The sequence below is a fragment of the Sycon ciliatum genome, chromosome 11 (assembly GCF_964019385.1).
Source record: "Sycon ciliatum chromosome 11, ocSycCili1.1, whole genome shotgun sequence".
Lineage (NCBI taxonomy): Eukaryota > Metazoa > Porifera > Calcarea > Leucosolenida > Sycettidae > Sycon > Sycon ciliatum.
Window position 1 is genome coordinate 27854358 of NC_088653.1, and position 23806 is coordinate 27878163.

A 23806-nucleotide genomic window follows, 5' to 3' on the forward strand; every position below is an offset into this window, starting at 1 on the left:
AACAGAGCAGCTCTACGAAACTATTTTCGTTGCATGGAGTACTAAAATGCTGATATTTTACAACTCCCCATCTTGACCCTTTTCGTACCCGTAGTGCTAGTGTCCACCTAGTACGCAAGAGTTCACACGTTGTGCACAACCTCACGGTTTACGAATATTTGTTAGCTTTTTTCGTTAACATTTTTCGTTGCGGTACTACAAATTTCCGTTGTCTGCAATAAGCCTGGCCCAAATTTGCCGGCAATGCTTCCAGCAAAAAATTTGAAATTTCCCACGAAAAGAAATTGCTGGCAAATTCCGAGCAAAATATCGATATAGAAGATCCGGGTGTGTTTTGGCAATTTTATTCTAATTTCTTTGGCTTCATTGGGCCAATTTCGTCCTGAAATAGCTCACACATGTTGTCAGGGGTACATAAATTTGAAATCGTGCCACAAAACATCCGTACTGCTGACACCACTTGCAGTTTTGCTTTCCTCATCTGAGTCACCATCCAACTTCTATGTGAATATCATATGACTGCTGTTGCTTGTGGGCCCTGACTGCTTGGTGGCTGTCACATAACTGTCATGTGACCCCTGTCGTCTTTTTGCTACTGCAATGCAGGCATGATGATAGAGAGCATGGCCGGAAAGTCGGCATCGCTTCACGGACAGTGCTATGACGCTACTCCCTTCACATTCTCCGAGAAAGACTCGGCTATTGATCATTTTGGCCGTTCTCTAGTTGAAGGTAAGTAGTGGTAATATACCGAATATTCGAATGTTCGTTCGGTTTGTCACATTCGAACGAATATTTCTCATGGCGAATATTCGCTAACCGGGTATGCAGAGTTTACCGGGCGACTTCAAACTTCCGTAACTTTGCGAATACTTGACCGAACCGCTTCATCGAAAGTTCCATCGGCATTCGAAAACTCTCAGCTGTCGTCTCGAAGCAACCCGGACGCGATCCGAGGTCCTGGAATGGATTTATGGCGGTCGAACGAAAAATCACGTCTTAAGCTGTTTTTTGAGCGTGTAAAATGCACTTCAGCTGGGGATTTTGTGAAAATTGACCTAGAAATGGTGGAAAAATATGTGCCTTCGTTTGTCATGCCTAATAATAGTGACAATATCCAATAAAATGACTGAGAGGAGGGCGTGTGATGTCATCCGTGTTAACGAAGGAATATTCGTTCGTTCGTTAACCCTTTGCCGGTCTAACTCAATGTATGTGAGGGGTGGTCACGCAAATACATGTACACACAACCAGCAATAACTCAAGAACCATGTGATGTAGGTATGGGTACACCATATATTTTCAAAATCTGTATGCCTGAACGCGTCCAGAAAATTCAAATATGACTAGGTCCAGGCAAGGATAGGGCCCATGGTAGCCCTTCCAGTTGAGAGAAAATACAATTGCGAATGAAATACACGAATATCACACCACGAAGGGCATACCAAGTTCGTGATGGAGCTGAAGTCGTACGATAAACAATCAGGTAAGGGCTACGTCTTTACAAGAAATGTAGGCTCTCTACAATACCGCCATTGAACACCAACACCTCGCCATCGGCGATACGCCAGCAGCAGCAATTCCCATTCCACGATATCGCAGTTTCGGTTTGTTCATCTCAGCGCTGCTCGCGTCAGATTCACTCTCGCTCAGATGAGTACTCAGGCGCGAGCTTACGCATGCCGTGATTCTCACGGCCAGGCGAATCAGCTGATCGCACCTGACGAGTCCTTGTGACAGTCGCTGTCGCCGTGTCAGCAGCAAGAAGGCTTCCTCTCTGTTTGGAGAATTTTGTTTCTTCATTCGTGGACGATATATTTTTGAACTAGCAGGACTCAACGGAGCTCTTTTTCTCAACACACTACACTGCAAAACCTCCCGGGACATCCAGCCTGGACTGGTGATGTTACTGCTCTCAGAACGCTTGTCAAACACGGCCCCAAGAGATGCACTCGCATTCTTGAAATGCGCGCATGGCGGATGGTCGTCTTTTCCAATTTCAACAAACTTCAGTCGATCGATACGGCAAAAATTTGTATGGTAAGCATGGTTGTTTTGCACATCGTCAGAAAGCCTTGGACTTCAGCTACGCGTAGAGCGCCATTTTAGCTGTCTCCTAGCAACAAGACCCCGAAAAAATGAGGGCTAAACGTACCGATACTATAGTATCGGTACGCTTATGGTAGACCGGTAAAGGGTTAAGCCAAAGAATATTCGGCTACTGGGTTTTGATATTCGTTTCACCACTAAAGGTCAGCCGGTGATACTGCAGTGGTGCCCAATGCACGTGTCATGTTTTGTACGAAGTCGCGGCAACAACTGTCGCGACAAGAAAAAAATTGGTTCGATTCGAACCAGTTTGTCCCGTTGCCAGGCATGTTTGTCTTACGTGAATTACCGTACTCGTGCGATTACCGTAGTTCCGCGCATATAAGCCCATGGGCTAATATACGAAATAATGCATTTTCCGGGAAAAAAATCAGTAATGGTTCGTTTTTAGCCCTGGGCCTATATTCGAATTCTGAAGGCAGCTGGCACGCGAAAAAGTACAAGTCCGTGCGCGGTTGTCCGCCTACCGTAGGTACCGGTACTGGTAATGTAGTCTGCACTGACATGCTGTACTATCGGTTCCGTAACAGCGGTTGGGTCTGTTTATTAGCCCATGGGCCTATGAACGGAGGTGGGCTTATATCCGGATATAGGCCCGTGGGCTTATATGCGCGGAACTACGGTAGTGCCCCTGCAACACATTTTTTTCAACATCCATCCACAGATGGGGCACTATCTTTTCAATGCTGGTACATTGACGTCATCCGGCATAAAAACAAAGAATAATACAGAATAATAATGAGAAATAAGAATATGCATGCTGATGATACACCGCATTGTCGATGTAAAACTTGGTACCTGTACAAGAGTCGACAAGCCATCAACAAGGTTGAAATGTAAAAAATATTTAAAAAATTAAAAATTATTGGTGCTGCTTTGGCCGCACCTGCCGCACCAGTTCCGACGCCGCTGTTACTATAGAGCACAGAGTGCTGTTGACATCGGTTTGTCATGTGTCTAGATTACTATAGAGCACAGAGAGCTGTTGACATCGGTTTGTCATGTGTCTAGATTACTATAGAGTACAGAGAGCTGTTGACATCGGTTTGTCATGTGTCTAGATTACTATAGAGTACAGAGTGCTGTTGACATCGGTTTGTCATGTGTCTAGATTACTATAGAGTACAGAGAGCTGTTGACATCGGTTTGTAATGTAACTAGATCTGTGTGGAAAGTGATCTGGTCATGTGATACCTGCCGCGCGCACACCGGAGCCATCGAAGAACTGTACAACAGAGTAAAGCAACGAGTATCAAAAAAGCAAACAAGGAGTGCTAGGGCGCTGTCTCGCCCGGCGGTATTTTATTCATGAGGTTGGATTTCTCTAGCCAGTACTATACAATGTACATAGAGCAACAGCTGGTCATGAGGTTGGATTTCTCTAGCCAGCACTATACAATGTACATAGAGCAACAGCTGGTCATGAGGTTGGATTTCTCTAGCCAGCACTATACAATGTACATAGAGCAACAGCTGGTCATGAGGTTGGATTTCTCTAGCCAGTACTATACAATGTACATAGAGCAACAGCTGGTCTTGAGGTTGGATTTCTCTAGCCAACACTGTACAATGTACATAGAGCAACAGCTGGTCTTGAGGTTGGATTTCTCTAGCCAGTACTGTGCAATGTAAATAGAGCAACAGCTGGTCTTGAGGTTGGATTTCTCTAGCCAGTACTGTACTAAGCACCTCGGCTGGTATTGCCGAAGATGCAGCAGTTCTGATCCTATGCCATTGTGTGTTGCCATGCCTGCAGCCGGCTACAGTTACTATGGGAACGAGCGCTTCTACAGCGGAGTTGGAGGCGAGGAACTGGAAGCCGACATCTTTGTCGGAACAGTATACTATCAACGCTTGCGTCATATGGTGTCGGATAAGTTTCAGGTGAGTACCACAGTGTGTTCTGCAGCAAGTTTAGGCATGTGTCTCTCAAGCCGGGAAAAAGAGTTCCAACCCCGTAGTCGGTTCGGGATCTCAAATTGTTTTGTTGTAGTCTCGCTGGCTGGGTAATCTAGTGCTCGGCAACAAGTTTAGGGCATGCGTCTCTCAATCCGTTATGCACAGTGTGTTGTGTCAGTGTGTTGTGTACAGTGTGTTATGTACAGGGTGTTGTGTGTTGTGTGTTGTGCCCAATGTGCTGTGTGTGTAGCAATAAGGAGCCACGGGTGTGTGTGATCCTGGGTAGCCTAATCCGAAGGGCACTGTTCCAGAAAGAAAGGGTTGCTGGGTTCGGATCTCGCTCTTGGATTCTTCTTTTGCAACATTTGAACCTGTCAGGCGGTGTAGCAAGAAGGACCCCTGGGTTTTGGTGATCCCTGGTAGCCTAATCCAAAGGGCAGTGTCCCTGAAAGACTGAGATGCTGGGTTGCAATCCCGCTCTTGGATCCCTCTTTTGCAACATGTGTTGTCTGTTGGGCACAGTGTGTTTTGTGCTGTGTAGTGTGTTGTGTACAGTGTGTTGGGTGTTGGGTGTTTTCTTCTCTTTCTCATTCTCCTAGCTCTTCTTTCATTCTCCTGGGTGGCTACCAACGGCCAGTGTATGCCGTAGTATGGGGTGCGGTGTGTGTAATAAACAAGAAGAAAAAATGAAAAAAAATGAAAAATAGGGATTCACTGGCCAGAAAAAAGCCACTTCAATCAGCTGTGTAGTGGATACCGGGCTAAAAATTAGTGGCGGTCAATTCATCAGCCTTGCAAGCTGTTGAATGGTGTAGTCCCGGCACAAGTTTCTATGTCTAGCATAGCTGTTCGCTATCATCGCTTCCGCTATGGGCATGTCTGACGTCTGAGGTGTTATGTACAGCGTGTTGTGTGTTGTGTGTTGTGCCCAATGTGCTGTGTGTGTAGCAATAAGGAGCCACGGGTGTGTGTGTGATCCTGGGTAGCCTAATCCGAAGGGCACTGTTCCAGAAAGAAAGGGTTGCTGGGTTCTGATCTCGCTCTTGGATTCTTCTTTTGCAACATTTGAACCTGTCAGGCGGTGTAGCAAGAAGGACCCCTGGGTTTTGGTGATCCCTGGTAGCCTAATCCAAAGGGCAGTGTCCCTGAAAGACTGGGATGCTGGGTTGCAATCCCGCTCTTGGATCCCTCTTTTGCAACATGTGTTGTCTGTTGGGCACTGTGTTTTTTGTGCTGTGTAGTGTGTTGTGTACAGTGTGTTGGGTGTTGGGTGTTTTCTTTTCTTTCTCATTCTCCTAGCTCTTCTTTCATTCTCCTGGGTGGCTACCAACAGCCAGTGTATGCCGTAGTATGGGGTGCGGTGTGTGTGTGTGTAATAAAAAAGAACAAAAAGAAAAAAATGAAAGATGAAAAATGAAAAATAGGGATTCACCAGCCAGAAAAAAGCCACTTCAATCAGCTGTGTAGTGGATGCCGGGCTAAAAATTAGTGGCGGTCAATTCATCAGCCTTGCAAGCTGTTGAATGGTGTAATCCCGGCACAAGTTTCTATGTCTAGCATAGCTGTTCGCTATCATTGCTTCCGCGATGGGCATGTCTGACGTCTGAGGTGTTATGTACAGCGTGTTGTGTGTTGTGTGTTGTGCCCAATGTGCTGTGTGTGTAGCAATAAGGAGCCACGGGTGTGTGTGATCCTGGGTAGCCTAATCCGAAGGGCACTGTTCCAGAAAGAAAGGGTTGCTGGGTTCTGATCTCGCTCTTGGATTCTTCTTTCGCAACATTTGAACCTGTCAGGCGGTGTAGCAAGAAGGACCCCTGGGTTTTGGTGATCCCTGGTAGCCTAATCCAAAGGGCAGTGTCCCTGAAAGACTGGGATGCTGGGTTGCAATCCCGCTCTTGGATCCCTCTTTTGCAACATGTGTTGTCTGTTGGGCACAGTGTGTTTTGTGCTGTGTAGTGTGTTGTGTACAGTGTGTTGGGTGTTGGGTGTTTTCTTCTCTTTCTCATTCTCCTAGCTCTTCTTTCATTCTCCTGGGTGGCTACCAACGGCCAGTGTATGCCGTAGTATGGGGTGTGGTGTGTGTAATATGAAGACAGAAGAAAAAAATGAAAGATGAAAAATGAAAATTAGGGATTCACTGGCCAGAAAAAAGCCACTTCAATCAGCTGTGTAGTGGATACCGGGCTAAAAATTAGTGGCGGTCAATTCATCAGCCTTGCAAGCTGTTGAATGGTGTAATCCCAGCAAAAGTTTCTATGTCTAGCATAGCTGTTCGCTATCATCGCTTCCGCGATGGGCATGTCTGACGTCTGAGGTGTTATGTACAGCGTGTTGTGTGTTGTGTGTTGTGCCGAATGTGCTGTGTGTGTAGCAATAAGGAGCCACGGGTGTGTGTGATCCTGGGTAGCCTAATCCGAAGGGCACTGTTCCAGAAAGAAAGGGTTGCTGGGTTCTGATCTCGCTCTTGGATTCTTCTTTTGCAACATTTGAACCTGTCAGGCGGTGTAGCAAGAAGGACCCCTGGGTTTTGGTGATCCCTGGTAGCCTAATCCAAAGGGCAGTGTCCCTGAAAGACTGGGATGCTGGGTTGCAATCCCGCTCTTGGATCCCTCTTTTGCAACATGTGTTGTCTGTTGGGCACGGTGTTTTTTTGTGCTGTGTAGTGTGTTGTGTACATTGTGTTGGGTGTTGAGTGTTTTCTTCTCTTTCTCATTCTCCTAGCTCTTCTTTCATTCTCCTGGGTGGCTACCAACGGCCAGTGTATGCCGTAGTATGGGGTGTGGTGTGTGTGTAATAAACAAGAAGAAAAAATGAAAAAAATGAAAAATAGGGATTCACTGGCCAGAAAAAAAGCCACTTCAATCAGCTGTGTAGTGGATACCGGGCTAAATATTAGTGGCGGTCAATTCATCAGCCTTGCAAGCTGTTGAATGGTGTAATCCCGGCACAAGTTTCTATGTCTAGCATAGCTGTTCGCTATCATCGCTTCCGCGATGGGCATGTCTGACGTCTGAATTGTTATGTACAGCGTGTTGTGTGTTGTGTGTTGTGCCCAATGTACTGTGTGTGTAGCAATAAGGAGCCACGGGTGTGTGTGTGATCCTTGGTAGCCTAATCCGAAGGGCACTGTTCCAGAAAGAAAGGGTTGCTGGGTTCTGATCTCGCTCTTGGATTCTTCTTTTGCAACATTTGAACCTGTCAGGCGGTGTAGCAAGAAGGACCCCTGGGTTTTGGTGATCCCTGGTAGCCTAATCCGAAGGGCAGTGTCCCTGAAAGACTGGGATGCTGGGTTGCAATCCCGCTCTTGGATCCCTCTTTTGCAACATGTGTTGTCTGTTGGGCACGGTGTTTTTTGTGCTGTGTAGTGTGTTGTGTACAGTGTGTTGGGTGTTGGGTGCTTTCTTTTCTTTCTCATTCTCCTAGCTCTTCTTTCATTCTCCTGGGTGGCTACCAACGGCCAGTGTATGCCGTAGTATGGGGTGTGGTGTGTGTGTAATAAAAAAGAAGAAAAAAATGAAAAAAAAATGAAAAATAGGGATTCACTGGCCAGAAAAAAGCCACTTCAATCAGCTGTGTAGTGGATACCGGGCTAAAAATTAGTGGCGGTCAATTCATCAGCCTTGCAAGCTGTTGAATGGTGTAATCCCGGCACAAGTTTCTATGCCTAGTATAGCTGTTCGCTATCATCGCTTCCGTGATGGGCATGTCTGACGTCTGAGGTGTTATGTACAGCGTGTTGTGTGTTGTGCCCAATGTGCTGTGTGTGTAGCAATAAGGAGCCACGGGTGTATGTGATCCTGGGTAGCCTAATCCGAAGGGCACTGTTCCAGAAAGAAAGGGTTGCTGGGTTCTGATCTCGCTCTTGGATTCTTCTTTTGCAACATTTGAACCTGTCAGGCGGTGTAGCAAGAAGGACCCCTGGGTTTTGGTGATCCCTGGTAGCCTAATCCAAAGGGCAGTGTCCCTGAAAGACTGGGATGCTGGGTTGCAATCCCGCTCTTGGATCCCTCTTTTGCAACATGTGTTGTCTGTTGGGCACAGTGTGTTTTGTGCTGTGTAGTGTGTTGTGTACAGTGTGTTGGGTGTTGGGTGTTTTCTTCTCTTTCTCATTCTCCTAGCTCTTCTTTCATTCTCCTGGGTTGCTACCAACGGCCGGTGTATGCCGTAGTATGGGGTGCGGTGTGTGTGTATTAAACAAGAAGAAAAAATGACGAAAATGAAAAATAGGGATTCACTGGACAGAAAAAAGCCACTTCAATCAGCTGTGTAGTGGATACCGGGCTAAAAATTAGTGGTGGTCAATTGATCAGCCTTGCAAGCTGTTGAATGGTGTAATCCCGGCACAAGTTTCTATGTCTAGCATAGCTGTTCGCTATCATCGCTTCCGCGATGGGCATGTCTGACGTCTGAGGTGTTATGTATAGCGTGTTGTGTGTTGTGCCCAATGTGCTGTGTGTGTAGCAATAAGGAGCCACGGGTGTGTGTGTGATCTTGGGTAGCCTAATCCGAAGGGCACTGTTCCAGAAAGAAAGGGTTGCTGGGTTCTGATCTCGCTCTTGGATTCTTCTTTTGCAACATTTGAACCTGTCAGGCGGTGTAGCAAGAAGGACCCCTGGGTTTTGGTGATCCCTGGTAGCCTAATCCAAAGGGCAGTGTCCCTGAAAGACTAGGATGCTGGGTTGCAATCCCGCTCTTGGATCCCTCTTTTGCAACATGTGTTGTCTGTTGGGCACTGTGTTTTTTGTGCTGTGTAGTGTGTTGTGTACAGTGTGTTGGGTGTTGGGTGTTTTCTTCTCTTTCTCATTCTCCTAGCTCTTCTTTCATTCTCCTGGGTGACTACCAACTGCCAGTGTATGCCGTAGTATGGGGTGCGGTGTGTGTGTATTAAACAAGAAGAAAAAAATGACGAAAATGAAAAATACGGATTCACTGGCCAGAAAAAAGCCACTTCACAATCAGCTGTGTAGTGGATACCGGGCTAAAAATTAGTGGCGGTCAATTCATCAGCCTTGCAAGCTGTTGAATAGTGTAATCCCGGCACAAGTTTCTATGTCTAGCATAGCTGTTCGCTATCATCGCTTCCGCGATGGGCATGTCTGACGTCTGAGGTGTTATGTACAGCGTGTTGTGTGTTGTGTGTTGTGCCCAATGTGCTGTGTGTGTAGCAATAAGGAGCCACGGGTGTATGTGATCCTGGGTAGCCTAATCCGAAGGGCACTGTTCCAGAAAGAAAGGGTTGCTGGGTTCTGATCTCGCTCTTGGATTCTTCTTTTGCAACATTTGAACCTGTCAGGCGGTGTAGCAAGAAGGACCCCTGGGGTTTGGTGATCCCTGGTAGCCTAATCCAAAGGGCAGTGTCCCTGAAAGACTGGGATGCTGGGTTGCAATCCCGCTCTTGGATCCCTCTTTTGCAACATGTGTTGTCTGTTGGGCACAGTGTGTTTTGTGCTGTGTAGTGTGTTGTGTACAGTGTGTTGGGTGTTGGGTGTTTTCTTCTCTTTCTCATTCTCCTAGCTCTTCTTTCATTCTCCTGGGTGGATACCAACGGCCAGTGTATGCCGTAGTATGGGGTGTGGTGTGTGTGTAATAAACAAGAAGAAAAAATGAAAAAAATGAAAAATAGGGATTCACTGGCCAGAAAAAAGCCACTTCAATCAGCTGTGTAGTGGATACCGGGCTAAAAATTAGTGGCGGTCAATTCATCAGCCTTGCAAGCTGTTGAATAGTGTAATCCCGGCACAAGTTTCTATGTCTAGCATAGCTGTTCGCTATCATCGCTTCCGCGATGGGCATGTCTGACGTCTGAGGTGTTATGTACAGCGTGTTGTGTGTTGTGTGTTGTGCCCAATGTACTGTGTGTCTAGCAATAAGGAGCCACGGGTGTGTGTGTGATCCTTGGTAGCCTAATCCGAAGGGCACTGTTCCAGAAAGAAAGGGTTGCTGGGTTCTGATCTCGCTCTTGGATTCTTCTTTTGCAACATTTGAACCTGTCAGGCGGTGTAGCAAGAAGGACCCCTGGGTTTTGGTGATCCCTGGTAGCCTAATCCAAAGGGCAGTGTCCCTGAAAGACTGGGATGCTGGGTTGCAATCCCGCTCTTGGATCCCTCTTTTGCAACATGTGTTGTCTGTTGGGCACTGTGTTTTTTGTGCTGTGTAGTGTGTTGTGTACAGTGTGTTGGGTGTTGGGTGTTTTCTTCTCTTTCTCATTCTCCTAGCTCTTCTTTCATTCTCCTGGGTGGCTACCAACGGCCAGTGTATGCCGTAGTATGGGGTGTGGTGTGTGTGTAATAAACAAGAAGAAAAAATGACAAAAATGAAAAATAGGGATTCACTGGCCAGAAAAAAGCCACTTCAATCAGCTGTGTAGTAGATACCGGGCTAAAAATTAGTGGCGGTCAATTCATCAGCCTTGCAAGCTGTTGAATGGTGTAATCCCGGCACAAGTTTCTATGTCTAGCATAGCTGTTCGCTATCATCGCTTCCGCGATGGGCATGTCTGACGTCTGAGGTGTTATGTACAGCGTGTTGTGTGTTGTGTGTTGTGCCCAATGTGCTGTGTGTGTAGCAATAAGGAGCCACGGGTGTGTGTGTGATCCTGGGTAGCCTAATCCGAAGGGCACTGGTCCAGAAAGAAAGGGTTGCTGGGTTCTGATCTCGCTCTTGGATTCTTCTTTTGCAACATTTGAACCTGTCAGGCGGTGTAGCAAGAAGGACCCCTGGGTTTTGGTGATCCCTGGTAGCCTAATCCAAAGGGCAGTGTCCCTGAAAGACTGGGATGCTGGGTTGCAATCCCGCTCTTGGATCCCTCTTTTGCAACATGTGTTGTCTGTTGGGCACGGTGTTTTTTGTGCTGTGTAGTGTGTTGTGTACAGTGTGTTGGGTGTTGGGTGTTTTCTTCTCTTTCTCATTCTCCTAGCTCTTCTTTCATTCTCCTGGGTGGCTACCAACGGCCAGTGTATGCCGTAGTATGGGGTGTGGTGTGTGTGTAATAAAAAAGAAGAAAAAAATGAAAAAAATGAAAAATAGGGATTCACTGGTCAGAAAAAAAGCCACTTCAATCAGCTGTGTAGTGGATACCGGGCTAAAAATTAGTGGCGGTCAATTCATCAGCCTTGCAAGCTGTTGAATGGTGTAATCCCGGCACAAGTTTCTATGTCTAGCATAGCTGTTCGCTATCATCGCTTCCGCGATGGGCATGTCTGACGTCTGAGGTGTTATGTACAGCGTGTTGTGTGTTGTGTGTTGTGCCCAATGTGCTGTGTGTGTAGCAATAAGGAGCCACGGGTGTGTGTGTGATCCTGGGTAGCCTAATCCGAAGGGCACTGTTCCAGAAAGAAAGGGTTGCTGGGTTCTGATCTCGCTCTTGGATTCTTCTTTTGCAACATTTGAACCTGTCAGGCGGTGTAGCAAGAAGGACCCCTGGGTTTTGGTGATCCCTGGTAGCCTAATCCAAAGGGCAGTGTCCCTGAAAGACTGGGATGCTGGGTTGCAATCCCGCTCTTGGATCCCTCTTTTGCAACATGTGTTGTCTGTTGGGCACTGTGTTTTTTGTGCTGTGTAGTGTGTTGTGTACAGTGTGTTGGGTGTTGGGTGTTTTCTTCTCTTTCTCATTCTCCTAGCTCTTCTTTCATTCTCCTGGGTGGCTACCAACGGCCAGTGTATGCCGTAGTATGGGGTGTGGTGTGTGTGTGTAATAAACAAGAAGAAAAAATGACAAAAATGAAAAATAGGGATTCACTGGCCAGAAAAAAGCCACTTCAATCAGCTGTGTAGTGGATACCGGGCTAAAAATTAGTGGCGGTCAATTCATCAGCCTTGCAAGCTGTTGAATGGTGTAATCCCGGCACAAGTTTCTATGTCTAGCATAGCTGTTCGCTATCATCGCTTCCGCGATGGGCATGTCTGACGTCTGAGGTGTTATGTACAGCGTGTTGTGTGTTGTGTGTTGTGCCCAATGTGCTGTGTGTGTAGCAATAAGGAGCCACGGGTGTGTGTGTGATCCTGGGTAGCCTAATCCGAAGGGCACTGTTCCAGAAAGAAAGGGTTGCTGGGTTCTGATCTCGCTCTTGGATTCTTCTTTTGCAACATTTGAACCTGTCAGGCGGTGTAGCAAGAAGGACCCCTGGGTTTTGGTGATCCCTGGTAGCCTGATCCAAAGGGCAGTGTCCCTGAAAGACTGGGATGCTGGGTTGCAATCCCGCTCTTGGATCCCTCTTTTGCAACATGTGTTGTCTGTTGGGCACGGTGTTTTTTGTGCTGTGTAGTGTGTTGTGTACAGTGTGTTGGGTGTTGGGTGTTTTCTTCTCTTTCTCATTCTCCTAGCTCTTCTTTCATTCTCCTGGGTGGCTACCAACGGCCAGTGTATGCCGTAGTATGGGGTGTGGTGTGTGTGTAATAAAAAAGAAGAAAAAAATGAAAAATAGGGATTCACTGGTCAGAAAAAAAGCCACTTCAATCAGCTGTGTAGTGGATACCGGGCTAAAAATTAGTGGCGGTCAATTCATCAGCCTTGCAAGCTGTTGAATGGTGTAATCCCGGCACAAGTTTCTATGTCTAGCATAGCTGTTCGCTATCATCGCTTCCGCGATGGGCATGTCTGACGTCTGAGGTGTTATGTACAGCGTGTTGTGTGTTGTGTGTTGTGCCCAATGTGCTGTGTGTGTAGCAATAAGGAGCCACGGGTGTGTGTGTGATCCTGGGTAGCCTAATCCGAAGGGCACTGTTCCAGAAAGAAAGGGTTGCTGGGTTCTGATCTCGCTCTTGGATTCTTCTTTTGCAACATTTGAACCTGTCAGGCGGTGTAGCAAGAAGGACCCCTGGGTTTTGGTGATCCCTGGTAGCCTAATCCAAAGGGCAGTGTCCCTGAAAGACTGGGATGCTGGGTTGCAATCCCGCTCTTGGATCCCTCTTTTGCAACATGTGTTGTCTGTTGGGCACGGTGTTTTTTGTGCTGTGTAGTGTGTTGTGTACAGTGTGTTGGGTGTTGGGTGTTTTCTTCTCTTTCTCATTCTCCTAGCTCTTCTTTCATTCTCCTGGGTGGCTACCAACGGCCAGTGTATGCCGTAGTATGGGGTGTGGTGTGTGTGTAATAAAAAAGAAGAAAATAATGAAAAAATGAAAAATACGGATTCACTGGCCAGAAAAAAAGCCACTTCAATCAGCTGTGTAGTGGATACCGGGCTAAAAATTAGTGGCGGTCAATTCATCAGCCTTGCAAGCTGTTGAATGGTGTAATCCCGGCACAAGTTTCTATGTCTAGCATAGCTGTTCGCTATCATCGCTTCCGCGATGGGCATGTCTGACGTCTGAGGTGTTATGTACAGCGTGTTGTGTGTTGTGTGTTGTGCCCAATGTACTGTGTGTCTAGCAATAAGGAGCCACGGGTGTGTGTGTGATCCTTGGTAGCCTAATCCGAAGGGCACTGTTCCAGAAAGAAAGGGTTGCTGGGTTCTGATCTCGCTCTTGGATTCTTCTTTTGCAACATTTGAACCTGTCAGGCGGTGTAGCAAGAAGGACCCCTGGGTTTTGGTGATCCCTGGTAGCCTAATCCAAAGGGCAGTGTCCCTGAAAGACTGGGATGCTGGGTTGCAATCCCGCTCTTGGATCCCTCTTTTGCAACATGAGTTGTCTGTTGGGCACTGTGTTTTTTGTGCTCTGTAGTGTGTTGTGTACAGTGTGTTGGGTGTTGGGTGTTTTCTTCTCTTTCTCATTCTCCTAGCTCTTCTTTCATTCTCCTGGGTGGCTACCAACGGCCAGTGTATGCCGTAGTATGGGGTGTGGTGTGTGTGTAATAAAAAAGAAGAAGAAATGAAAAAAATGAAAGATGAAAAATGAAAATTAGGGATTCACTGGCCAGAAAAAAAGCCACTTCAATCAGCTGTGTAGTGGATACCGGGCTAAAAATTAGTGGCGGTCAATTCATCAGCCTTGCACGCTGTTGAATGGTGTAATCCTGGCACAAGTTTCTATGTCTAGCATAGCTGTTCGCTATCATCGCTTCCGCGATGGGCATGTCTGACGTCTGAGGTGTTATGTACAGCGTGTTGTGTGTTGTGTGTTGTGCCCAATGTGCTGTGTGTGTAGCAATAAGGAGCCACGGGTGTGTGTGTGATCCTGGGTAGCCTAATCCGAAGGGCACTGTTCCAGAAAGAAAGGGTTGCTGGGTTCTGATCTCGCTCTTGGATTCTTCTTTTGCAACATTTGAACCTGTCAGGCGGTGTAGCAAGAAGGACCCCTGGGTTTTGGTGATCCCTGGTAGCCTAATCCAAAGGGCAGTGTCCCTGAAAGACTGGGATGCTGGGTTGCAATCCCGCTCTTGGATCCCTCTTTTGCAACATGTGTTGTCTGTTGGGCACGGTGTTTTTTGTGCTGTGTAGTGTGTTGTGTACAGTGTGTTGGGTGTTGGGTGTTTTCTTCTCTTTCTCATTCTCCTAGCTCTTCTTTCATTCTCCTGGGTGGCTACCAACGGCCAGTGTATGCCGTAGTATGGGGTGTGGTGTGTGTGTAATAAAAAAGAAGAAAATAATGAAAAAATGAAAAATACGGATTCACTGGCCAGAAAAAAAGCCACTTCAATCAGCTGTGTAGTGGATACCGGGCTAAAAATTAGTGGCGGTCAATTCATCAGCCTTGCAAGCTGTTGAATGGTGTAATCCCGGCACAAGTTTCTATGTCTAGCATAGCTGTTCGCTATCATCGCTTCCGCGATGGGCATGTCTGACGTCTGAGGTGTTATGTACAGCGTGTTGTGTGTTGTGTGTTGTGCCCAATGTACTGTGTGTCTAGCAATAAGGAGCCACGGGTGTGTGTGTGATCCTTGGTAGCCTAATCCGAAGGGCACTGTTCCAGAAAGAAAGGGTTGCTGGGTTCTGATCTCGCTCTTGGATTCTTCTTTTGCAACATTTGAACCTGTCAGGCGGTGTAGCAAGAAGGACCCCTGGGTTTTGGTGATCCCTGGTAGCCTAATCCAAAGGGCAGTGTCCCTGAAAGACTGGGATGCTGGGTTGCAATCCCGCTCTTGGATCCCTCTTTTGCAATATGAGTTGTCTGTTGGGCACTGTGTTTTTTGTGCTCTGTAGTGTGTTGTGTACAGTGTGTTGGGTGTTGGGTGTTTTCTTCTCTTTCTCATTCTCCTAGCTCTTCTTTCATTCTCCTGGGTGGCTACCAACGGCCAGTGTATGCCGTAGTATGGGGTGTGGTGTGTGTGTAATAAAAAAGAAGAAGAAATGAAAAAAATGAAAGATGAAAAATGAAAATTAGGGATTCACTGGCCAGAAAAAAAGCCACTTCAATCAGCTGTGTAGTGGATACCGGGCTAAAAATTAGTGGCGGTCAATTCATCAGCCTTGCAAGCTGTTGAATGGTGTAATCCTGGCACAAGTTTCTATGTCTAGCATAGCTGTTCGCTATCATCGCTTCCGCGATGGGCATGTCTGACGTCTGAGGTGTTATGTACAGCGTGTTGTGTGTTGTGTGTTGTGCCCAATGTGCTGTGTGTGTAGCAATAAGGAGCCACGGGTGTGTGTGTGATCCTGGGTAGCCTAATCCGAAGGGCACTGTTCCAGAAAGAAAGGGTTGCTGGGTTCTGATCTCGCTCTTGGATTCTTATTTTGCAACATTTGAACCTGTCAGGCGGTGTAGCAAGAAGGACCCCTGGGTTTTGGTGATCCCTGGTAGCCTAATCCAAAGGGCAGTGTCCCTGAAAGACTGGGATGCTGGGTTGCAATCCCGCTCTTGGATCCCTCTTTTGCAACATGTGTTGTCTGTTGGGCACCGTGTGTTTTGTGCTGTGTAGTGTGTTGTGTACAGTGTGTTGGGTGTTGGGTGTTTTCTTCTCTTTCTCATTCTCCTAGCTCTTCTTTCATTCTCCTGGGTGGCTACCAACGGCCGGTGTATGCCGTAGTATGGGGTGCGGTGTGTGTGTATTAAACAAGAAGAAAAAAATGACAAAAATGAAAAATAGGGATTCACTGGCCAGAAAAAAAGCCACTTCAATCAGCTGTGTAGTGGATACCGGGCTAAAAATTAGTGGCGGTCAATTCATCAGCCTTGCAAGCTGTTGAATGGTGTAATCCCGGCACAAGTTTCTATGTCTAGCATAGCTGTTCGCTATCATCGCTTCCGCGATGGGCATGTCTGACGTCTGAGGTGTTATGTATAGCGTGTTGTGTGTTGTGCCCAATGTGCTGTGTGTGTAGCAATAAGGAGCCACGGGTGTGTGTGTGATCCTGGGTAGCCTAATCCGAAGGGCACTGTTCCAGAAAGAAAGGGTTGCTGGGTTCTGATCTCGCTCTTGGATTCTTCTTTTGCAACATTTGAACCTGTCAGGCGGTGTAGCAAGAAGGACCCCTGGGTTTTGGTGATCCCTGGTAGCCTAATCCAAAGGGCAGTGTCCCTGAAAGACTGGGATGCTGGGTTGCAATCCCGCTCTTGGATCCCTCTTTTGCAACATGTGTTGTCTGTTGGGCACTGTGTTTTTTGTGCTGTGTAGTGTGTTGTGTACAGTGTGTTGGGTGTTGGGTGTTTTCTTCTCTTTCTCATTCTCCTAGCTCTTCTTTCATTCTCCTGGGTGACTACCAACGGCCAGTGTATGCCGTAGTATGGGGTGCGGTGTGTGTGTAATAAACAAGAAGAAAAAAAAGAAAAACAAATGAAAAATAGGGATTCACTGGCCAGAAAAAAGCCACTTCAATCAGCTGTGTAGTGGATACCGGGCTAAAAATTAGTGGCGGTCAATTCATCAGCCTCGCAAGCTGTTGAATGGTGTAATCCCGGCACAAGTTTCTATGTCTAGCGTAGCTGTTCGCTATCATCGCTTCCGCGATGGGCATGTCTGACGTCTGAGGTGTTATGTACAGCGTGTTGTGTGTTGTGTGTTGTGCCGAATGTGCTGTGTGTGTAGCAATAAGGAGCCACGGGTGTGTGTGATCCTGGGTAGCCTAATCCGAAGGGCACTGTTCCAGAAAGAAAGGGTTGCTGGGTTCTGATCTCGCTCTTGGATTCTTCTTTTGCAACATTTGAACCTGTCAGGCGGTGTAGCAAGAAGGACCCCTGGGTTTTGGTGATCCCTGGTAGCCTAATCCAAAGGGCAGTGTCCCTGAAAGACTGGGATGCTGGGTTGCAATCCCGCTCTTGGATCCCTCTTTTGCAACATGTGTTGTCTGTTGGGCACTGTGTTTTTTGTGCTGTGTAGTGTGTTGTGTACAGTGTGTTGGTTGTTGGGTGTTTTCTTCTCTTTCTCATTCTCCTAGCTCCTCTTTCATTATCCTGGGTGGCTGCCAACGGCCAGTGTATGCCGTAGTATGGGGTGTGGTGTGTGTGTAATAAAAAAGAAGAAAAAATTAAAAAAATGAAAGATGAAAAATGAAAATTAGGGATTCACTGGCCAGAAAAAAGCCACTTCAATCAGCTGTGTAGTGGATACCGGGCTAAAAATTAGTGGCGGTCAATTCATCAGCCTTGCAAGCTGTTGAATGGTGTAATCCCGGCACAAGTTTCTATGTCTAGCATAGCTGTTCGCTATCATCGCTTCCGCGATGGGCATGTCTGACGTCTGAGGTGTTATGTACAGCGTGTTGTCTGTTGTGTGTTGTGCCCAATGTGCTGTGTGTGTAGCAATAAGGAGCCACGGGTGTGTGTGTGATCCTGGGTAGCCTAATCCGAAGGGCACTGTTCCAGAAAGAGAAGGGTTGCTGGGTTCTGATCTCGCTCTTGGATTCTTCTTTTGCAACATTTGAACCTGTCAGGCGGTGTAGCAAGAAGGACCCCTGGGTTTTGGTGATCCCTGGTAGCCTAATCCAAAGGGCAGTGTCCCTGAAATACTGGGATGCTGGGTTGCAATCCCGCTCTTGGATCCCTCTTTTGCAACATGTGTTGTCTGTTGGGCACAGTGTGTTTTGTGCTGTGTAGTGTGTTGTGTACAGTGTGTTGGGTGTTGGGTGTTTTCTTCTCTTTCTCATTCTCCTAGCTCTTCTTTCATTCTCCTGGGTGGCTACCAACGGCCAGTGTATGCCGTAGTATGGGGTGTGGTGTGTGTGTAATAAAAAAGAAAAAAAAGAATTAAAAATAGGGATTCACTGGCCAGAAAAAAGCCACTTCAATCAGCTGTGTAGTGGATACCGGGCTAAAAATTAGTGGCGGTCAATTCATCAGCCTTGCAAGCTGTTGAATGGTGTAATCCCGGCACAAGTTTCTATGTCTAGCATAGCTGTTTGCTATAATCGCTTCCGTGATGGGCATGTCTGACGTCTGAGGTGTTATGTACAGCGTGTTGTGTGTTGTGTGTTGTGCCCAATGTGCTGTGTGTGTAGCAATAAGGAGCCACGGGTGTGTGTGTGATCCTGGGTAGCCTAATCCGAAGGGCACTGGTCCAGAAAGAAAGGGTTGCTGGGTTCTGATCTCGCTCTTGGATTCTTCTTTTGCAACATTTGAACCTGTCAGGCGGTGTAGCAAGAAGGACCCCTGGGTTTTGGTGATCCCTGGTAGCCTAATCCAAAGGGCAGTGTCCCTGCAAGACTGGGATGCTGGGTTGCAATCCCGCTCTTGGATCCCTCTTTTGCAACATGTGTTGTCTGTTGGGCACAGTGTGTTTTGTGCTGTGTAGTGTGTTGTGTACAGTGTGTTGGGTGTTGGGTGTTTTCTTCTCTTTCTCATTCTCCTAGCTCTTCTTTCATTCTCCTGGGTGGCTACCAACGGCCGGTGTATGCCGTAGTATGGGGTGCGGTGTGTGTGTATTAAACAAGAAGAAAAAAAATGACAAAAATGAAAAATAGGGATTCACTGGCCAGAAAAAAGCCACTTCAATCAGCTGTGTAGTGGATACCGGGCTAAAAATTAGTGGCGGTCAATTCATCAGCCTCGCAAGCTGTTGAATGGTGTAATCCCGGCACAAGTTTCTATGTCTAGCATAGCTGTTCGCTATCATCGCTTCCGCGATGGGCATGTCTGACGTCTGAGGTGTTATGTATAGCGTGTTGTGTGTTGTGCCCAATGTGCTGTGTGTGTAGCAATAAGGAGCCACGGGTGTGTGTGATCCTGGGTAGCCTAATCCGAAGGGCACTGTTCCAGAAAGAAAGGGTTGCTGGGTTCTGATCTCGCTCTTGGATTCTTCTTTTGCAACATTTGAACCTGTCAGGCGGTGTAGCAAGAAGGACCCCTGGGTTTTGGTGATCCCTGGTAGCCTAATCCAAAGGGCAGTGTCCCTGAAAGACTGGGATGCTGGGTTGCAATCCCGCTCTTGGATCCCTCTTTTGCAACATGTGTTGTCTGTTGGGCACGGTGTTTTTTGTGCTGTGTAATGTGTTGTGTACAGTGTGTTGGGTGTTGGGTGTTGTGCATAGTGTGTAGTGTGTGTGTTTCATTTTTGTTTATTGTTTTTTTTGTGTTGGCCCACAAAGGGTGAATGTTATGCTGACGCTAAAACCAGTAAATGAAGTAATGACCTGGTGCTAAAATGAGAAAAGGATATGATAACACCGGAAAGCGCTAAAATTGCGAAAATTATGGTCTAGATAATAAATGAACCGGATGAAATACCAAGAAATCATAACAGCCAAAACAACTGATAATATTAAAGTAAATGGAGCTCATTATGGTGATAACGCTGTAACCGTAGAAGCTGTACACATATGGACTCAGTTTATTTCACCAAAGCCATTCAGTAGCCGCCAACACCACCCAACCAGACAGATGTCGAGGCGGTTCCGATCTTGACCACGCCAACTGGCAGCCACTCGCGAAGCTGGGTGGGCAAGGAATTAGAGAATGAAGGGCCTTGTACGGGGGGAGAATGGAGACAGCTATCAGTCCTCGGCGTTGGCAAATGCCAAGTACGAGAGCGACATAAATTATATGAAGGTTGCACGCTGCTAGCAGTATGCGGCGAGAGTATATGTGGTGGGGCATAATTGTGGTGCAGAGAATGTGCGAAGAGTATATGTTTAACTTTATTGCATGAAAATAATGTTGGCCATTTGATGCCATTTGATGCGAGACCTTTCCAGGTGCCGACAACAAGCAGCGGGACAAGACAGACTGGAAGAAACTGTGCAGCTCGACATCCGAGGAGAAATCAGTATCAGCAGCTACTACACCTTGCGGAAGATGCTCACAAGACAGAAGCGGGAGGAACACTGACTGTCTTTATTGTTTAGTGTTCCACTACGCGAAATGTTCTCATACTAATATTCTTCACGGGTTTGAGGGAAAGACACAAACGGGAAAAGTCTGAAGAAAAATTTGACTTTCGCCACCAGTAGCCAGTGCAGGCTAAATTTTATTTTTCAAGGAAACCCTTCCGACGCGGTATCAATCGACTCAGCATAGCATTTTCATGCCTCCTGCAAAGTTTGAGCTGATTTGGAGTCATGATAAGGACGCTATGGCGAGTAGAAGATCGACAAACTTCAGTTTTGTTTGTCAAGAAGGAAGGCCATGATCGCACACAAATGGAACAGCCCGTGTGGCACAATGATTTTTGAACGAAGTCGATCCGCGGACCCCGTGCTTCTCGCATGCATGCAAGTGCCGCAGGGGCTTTTTGAACGCAGATAGTTCCTCGTCTTCTTCGAAATTACTTCCAAAATAATTAACGTCGTGCTGGTTTTGTTCTCTTCATCGAGGCAGAACACAGCTGCATGCTATGCCCCTGGAGTTCCTGCTTGTTCTCTTTACGCGTCTTGACATTGTGGCGGTCAGACTCACCTAGACTGGAGAAGACTCAGAAGATTATGCTTTGGTCCTTATGGAAAATCGATGAAATTTGGTATTTATCGTCGGGCGCTGGGGAGCATGGGTCTCAAATATCCACTGGTTTGAGGGAAAGACACGAAATTATTATGATTATCATTTGATGCGATGCAGAAGGTGGGGGTGTTCTAAGTGTGTGTAAAGGGGAAGGTGGAGAGGTATCCTAGCGGCTTGTTGTGCACATTGTTTTTCATTTTATGCACAGTGTGTTTAGCATATCACGCACATGCGGCGTATGCAAGCCCAAACACACACACACACACACACACACACACACACACACACACACACACACACACACACACACACACACACACACACACACACACACACACACACACACACACACACACACACACACACACACACAACACACACACACACACACACATTCACATACGCAGTCATACATTTATTTCTTCATTCGAATGCTTTTTTGACAGGTTCGTACTACGGGTCCGATCGATCCGCTAACACATCAGCCTGTGAAGGGACGTAAGCGAGCCGGTGGTATTCGATTTGGTGAAATGGAACGAGACGCCATGCTTGCTCACGGCACATCATTCTTGCTGCATGACCGTCTGTTTCACTGCTCTGATCGCTGTGTGGTATGTTCATTGCTCTTTGTGTGTGTGTTTGTCTCTCTCTCTCTCTCTCTCTCTCTCTCTCTCTCTCTCTCTCTCTCTCTCTCTCTCTCTCTCTCTCTCTCTCTCTCTCTCTCTCTCTCTCTTCTCTCTCTCTCTCTCTCTCTCTCTCTCTCTCTCTCTCTCTCTCTCTCTCTCTCTCTCTCTCTCTCTCTCTCTCTCTCTCTCTCTCTCTCTCTCTCTCTGTCTCTCTCTCTCTCTGTCTCGCTCTCTCTCTCGCTCTCTCTCTCTCTCTCTCTCTCTCTCTCCCACATCTCTCTCCCACATCATCTCGCTCTCTCACACACATCATCTCTCTCCCTCACATCTCTCTCTCTCTCTCTCTCTCTCTCTCTCTCTCTCTCTCTCTCTCTCTCTCTCTCTCTCTCTTTCTCTTTCTCTCTCAAGGCGATTTGTGTGCGCATGCGCAGCATTTGAGTGCACGTGTAAAGCCAGCTCAGTCGTAGCTAGCATGAGATGGAGAGCAGCGCATCATCGGTCTTATCGCTAACTAGGGTTTAATAGCCCAAAAGCTAACCCAACATTTATCATTCATGATGATGGCAGATATTCGGACTGCACGCACTCTAGCCTTTGTTGTCTTCACCTGTTCCAACCTGTGTTTATGTTTGTGTATATTCGCACGCATGTGTGTGTGTGTGGTGTGTGTGTGTGTTTGTGTGTGTGTGTGTGTGTGTGTGTGTGTCCTTGTGTGTGTGTGCGTGTGCGTGCGCGCATGCATGTGTGTTTTTCGCCACTGCTCATCATGCTGCTCGGTGTCTGGCGGTGGTGGCGGTCGCTGACGCAGGCTCAGGTCTGCTGTAAGTGCGGCTCTCTTCTATCACCCTGTCCCGACCCGCTGGCCTCCGGGCCAGACGCAGCAACGGGTGCAAACAGTCGTCGCAAGTGGACGTGTCGCTCTTGCCAGAATGGTGCCAACGTGCACACAGTGGCCGTACCGTACGTGTTTCGATATCTCACCGCTGAGCTTGCTGCTCTCAATATCAACATGAAGCTAGGCACCAAGCTGATATAGTGTGTTCACTACCACCGTGAGCTTCCTGCTCTCAATATCAACATGAAGCTAGGCACCAAGCTGGTGTAGCGTGTTCACTACCACCGTCCAACGCGCAGGCTTGCTGAATGGCTGCGAGTTGCACATGATGTGTGTATATGATGTGTATATAGCACGTGTACGCGGTGGTGTGTACACGATGTGTAGATGGTATGTACAATGTGTACAGTGTGTGTGTGTGTGTGTGTGTGTGTGTGTGTGTGTGTGTGGTGTGTGGTGTGTGTGTGTGCGTGGTGTGTGTGTGTGCGTGTGTGCGTGCGCGCGCATGCGTGTGTGCGTAGCAATGGCGTGTGCTGGAGAGGATTTTGTGGATGTTGAGCTTGCTGTGCGTGCAGCAACCATCCAAGAACATTCTGTCGTATTCATTTGTAAGGAGGCATGTGATCGGAGACCCGATCACGCTTTTTCTCTGCTTGAATAGAAAGAAAACAAATTTAACCCTTTTTTAAAACTTGGCTTGGTGTGGCTGTGCGGGAGATTGGCACTGTGCCGCCGTGTTGTGCTTTTTGTCTTGGAACAAGTATCGTCTAGTATGAAGAATTGCATGATTGTATTACGTATGACCATCAAACACGCTTTCGTCAGGACAATTTGTATCTTTATGTAGTAATGACAGGGTTCTAGCCTGGTCAAATACTAGGGGGCGGGCAGAGGGAACAGCTACCACGGAACCCAGTTTCCTATTTTCCAAAATTGTCTTGCGAATGCAACGTATGGGGACGAACCCCCGACTTTATCCCAGACAAATGTGCCTTTCCCCGACACGCACAAAAAATGACAAATGATTGGGGGGGGGGGGGGTCAATCAGTGTAGAGGGGTAGGGGGTTCTTGGACTCAAGAGTTCATGCCCACACTACTCTACTATGCATGTGTATGGTACATGGTACTGCCCAATGAAATCCAGTCCAGTCACTCAAGTGCCGGTATGCGCCAGACGTTGCGCAGCCCCAGATCTCTGACAACTGCATGGCTACCTAATGCAATGGTGTAAGGCAGGGAGCAGTGTAACATTGTACAATAATAATAGTACTACTGCCTGCTGTAAAGCACAAGCTTAGCACAGACTTGACTCCGGTGGCCGGATTTCATTGAGCAGCAGAGTACAGGAGCACCGAGAGTGGAAAACAGTACATGTACAATCATGCTACAGTACTGGTCAGTGAAATCCAGCCGCGCCACTCGAGTACTCGCCGGGCGTAGCTCAGTCCTAGTCTCCTAGACCTGAGAACACTGGACTGAACGGTGCATGGCGCAAACTTGAGTGACCACACTGGAGTTCACTGGCTGCATTCGATTATGTGCTTGAAGCGATTCAAGTACATACTGTAAACCGTGAAATTATCGCCATGGTCT

At 47.3% G+C, this 23806-nt stretch overlaps 1 protein-coding gene across 1 annotated transcript in view; it reads left to right on the plus strand.

The window, feature by feature from the left end:
* Positions 1-22907, plus strand: part of LOC135827338 (DNA-directed RNA polymerase I subunit RPA2-like) — a 54444-nt gene extending 31537 nt beyond the window's left edge. Inside the window, exons 21-24 of the mRNA XM_065339854.1 lie at positions 607-732; positions 3866-3993; positions 21198-21362; positions 22186-22907. Of these exons, the coding sequence (XP_065195926.1) occupies positions 607-732; positions 3866-3993; positions 21198-21362; positions 22186-22413 (647 nt within the window). The 3' untranslated portion in view covers positions 22414-22907. The remainder of the gene's footprint in view (positions 1-606; positions 733-3865; positions 3994-21197; positions 21363-22185) is intronic.
* Positions 22908-23806: the final 899 nt, after the last annotated feature.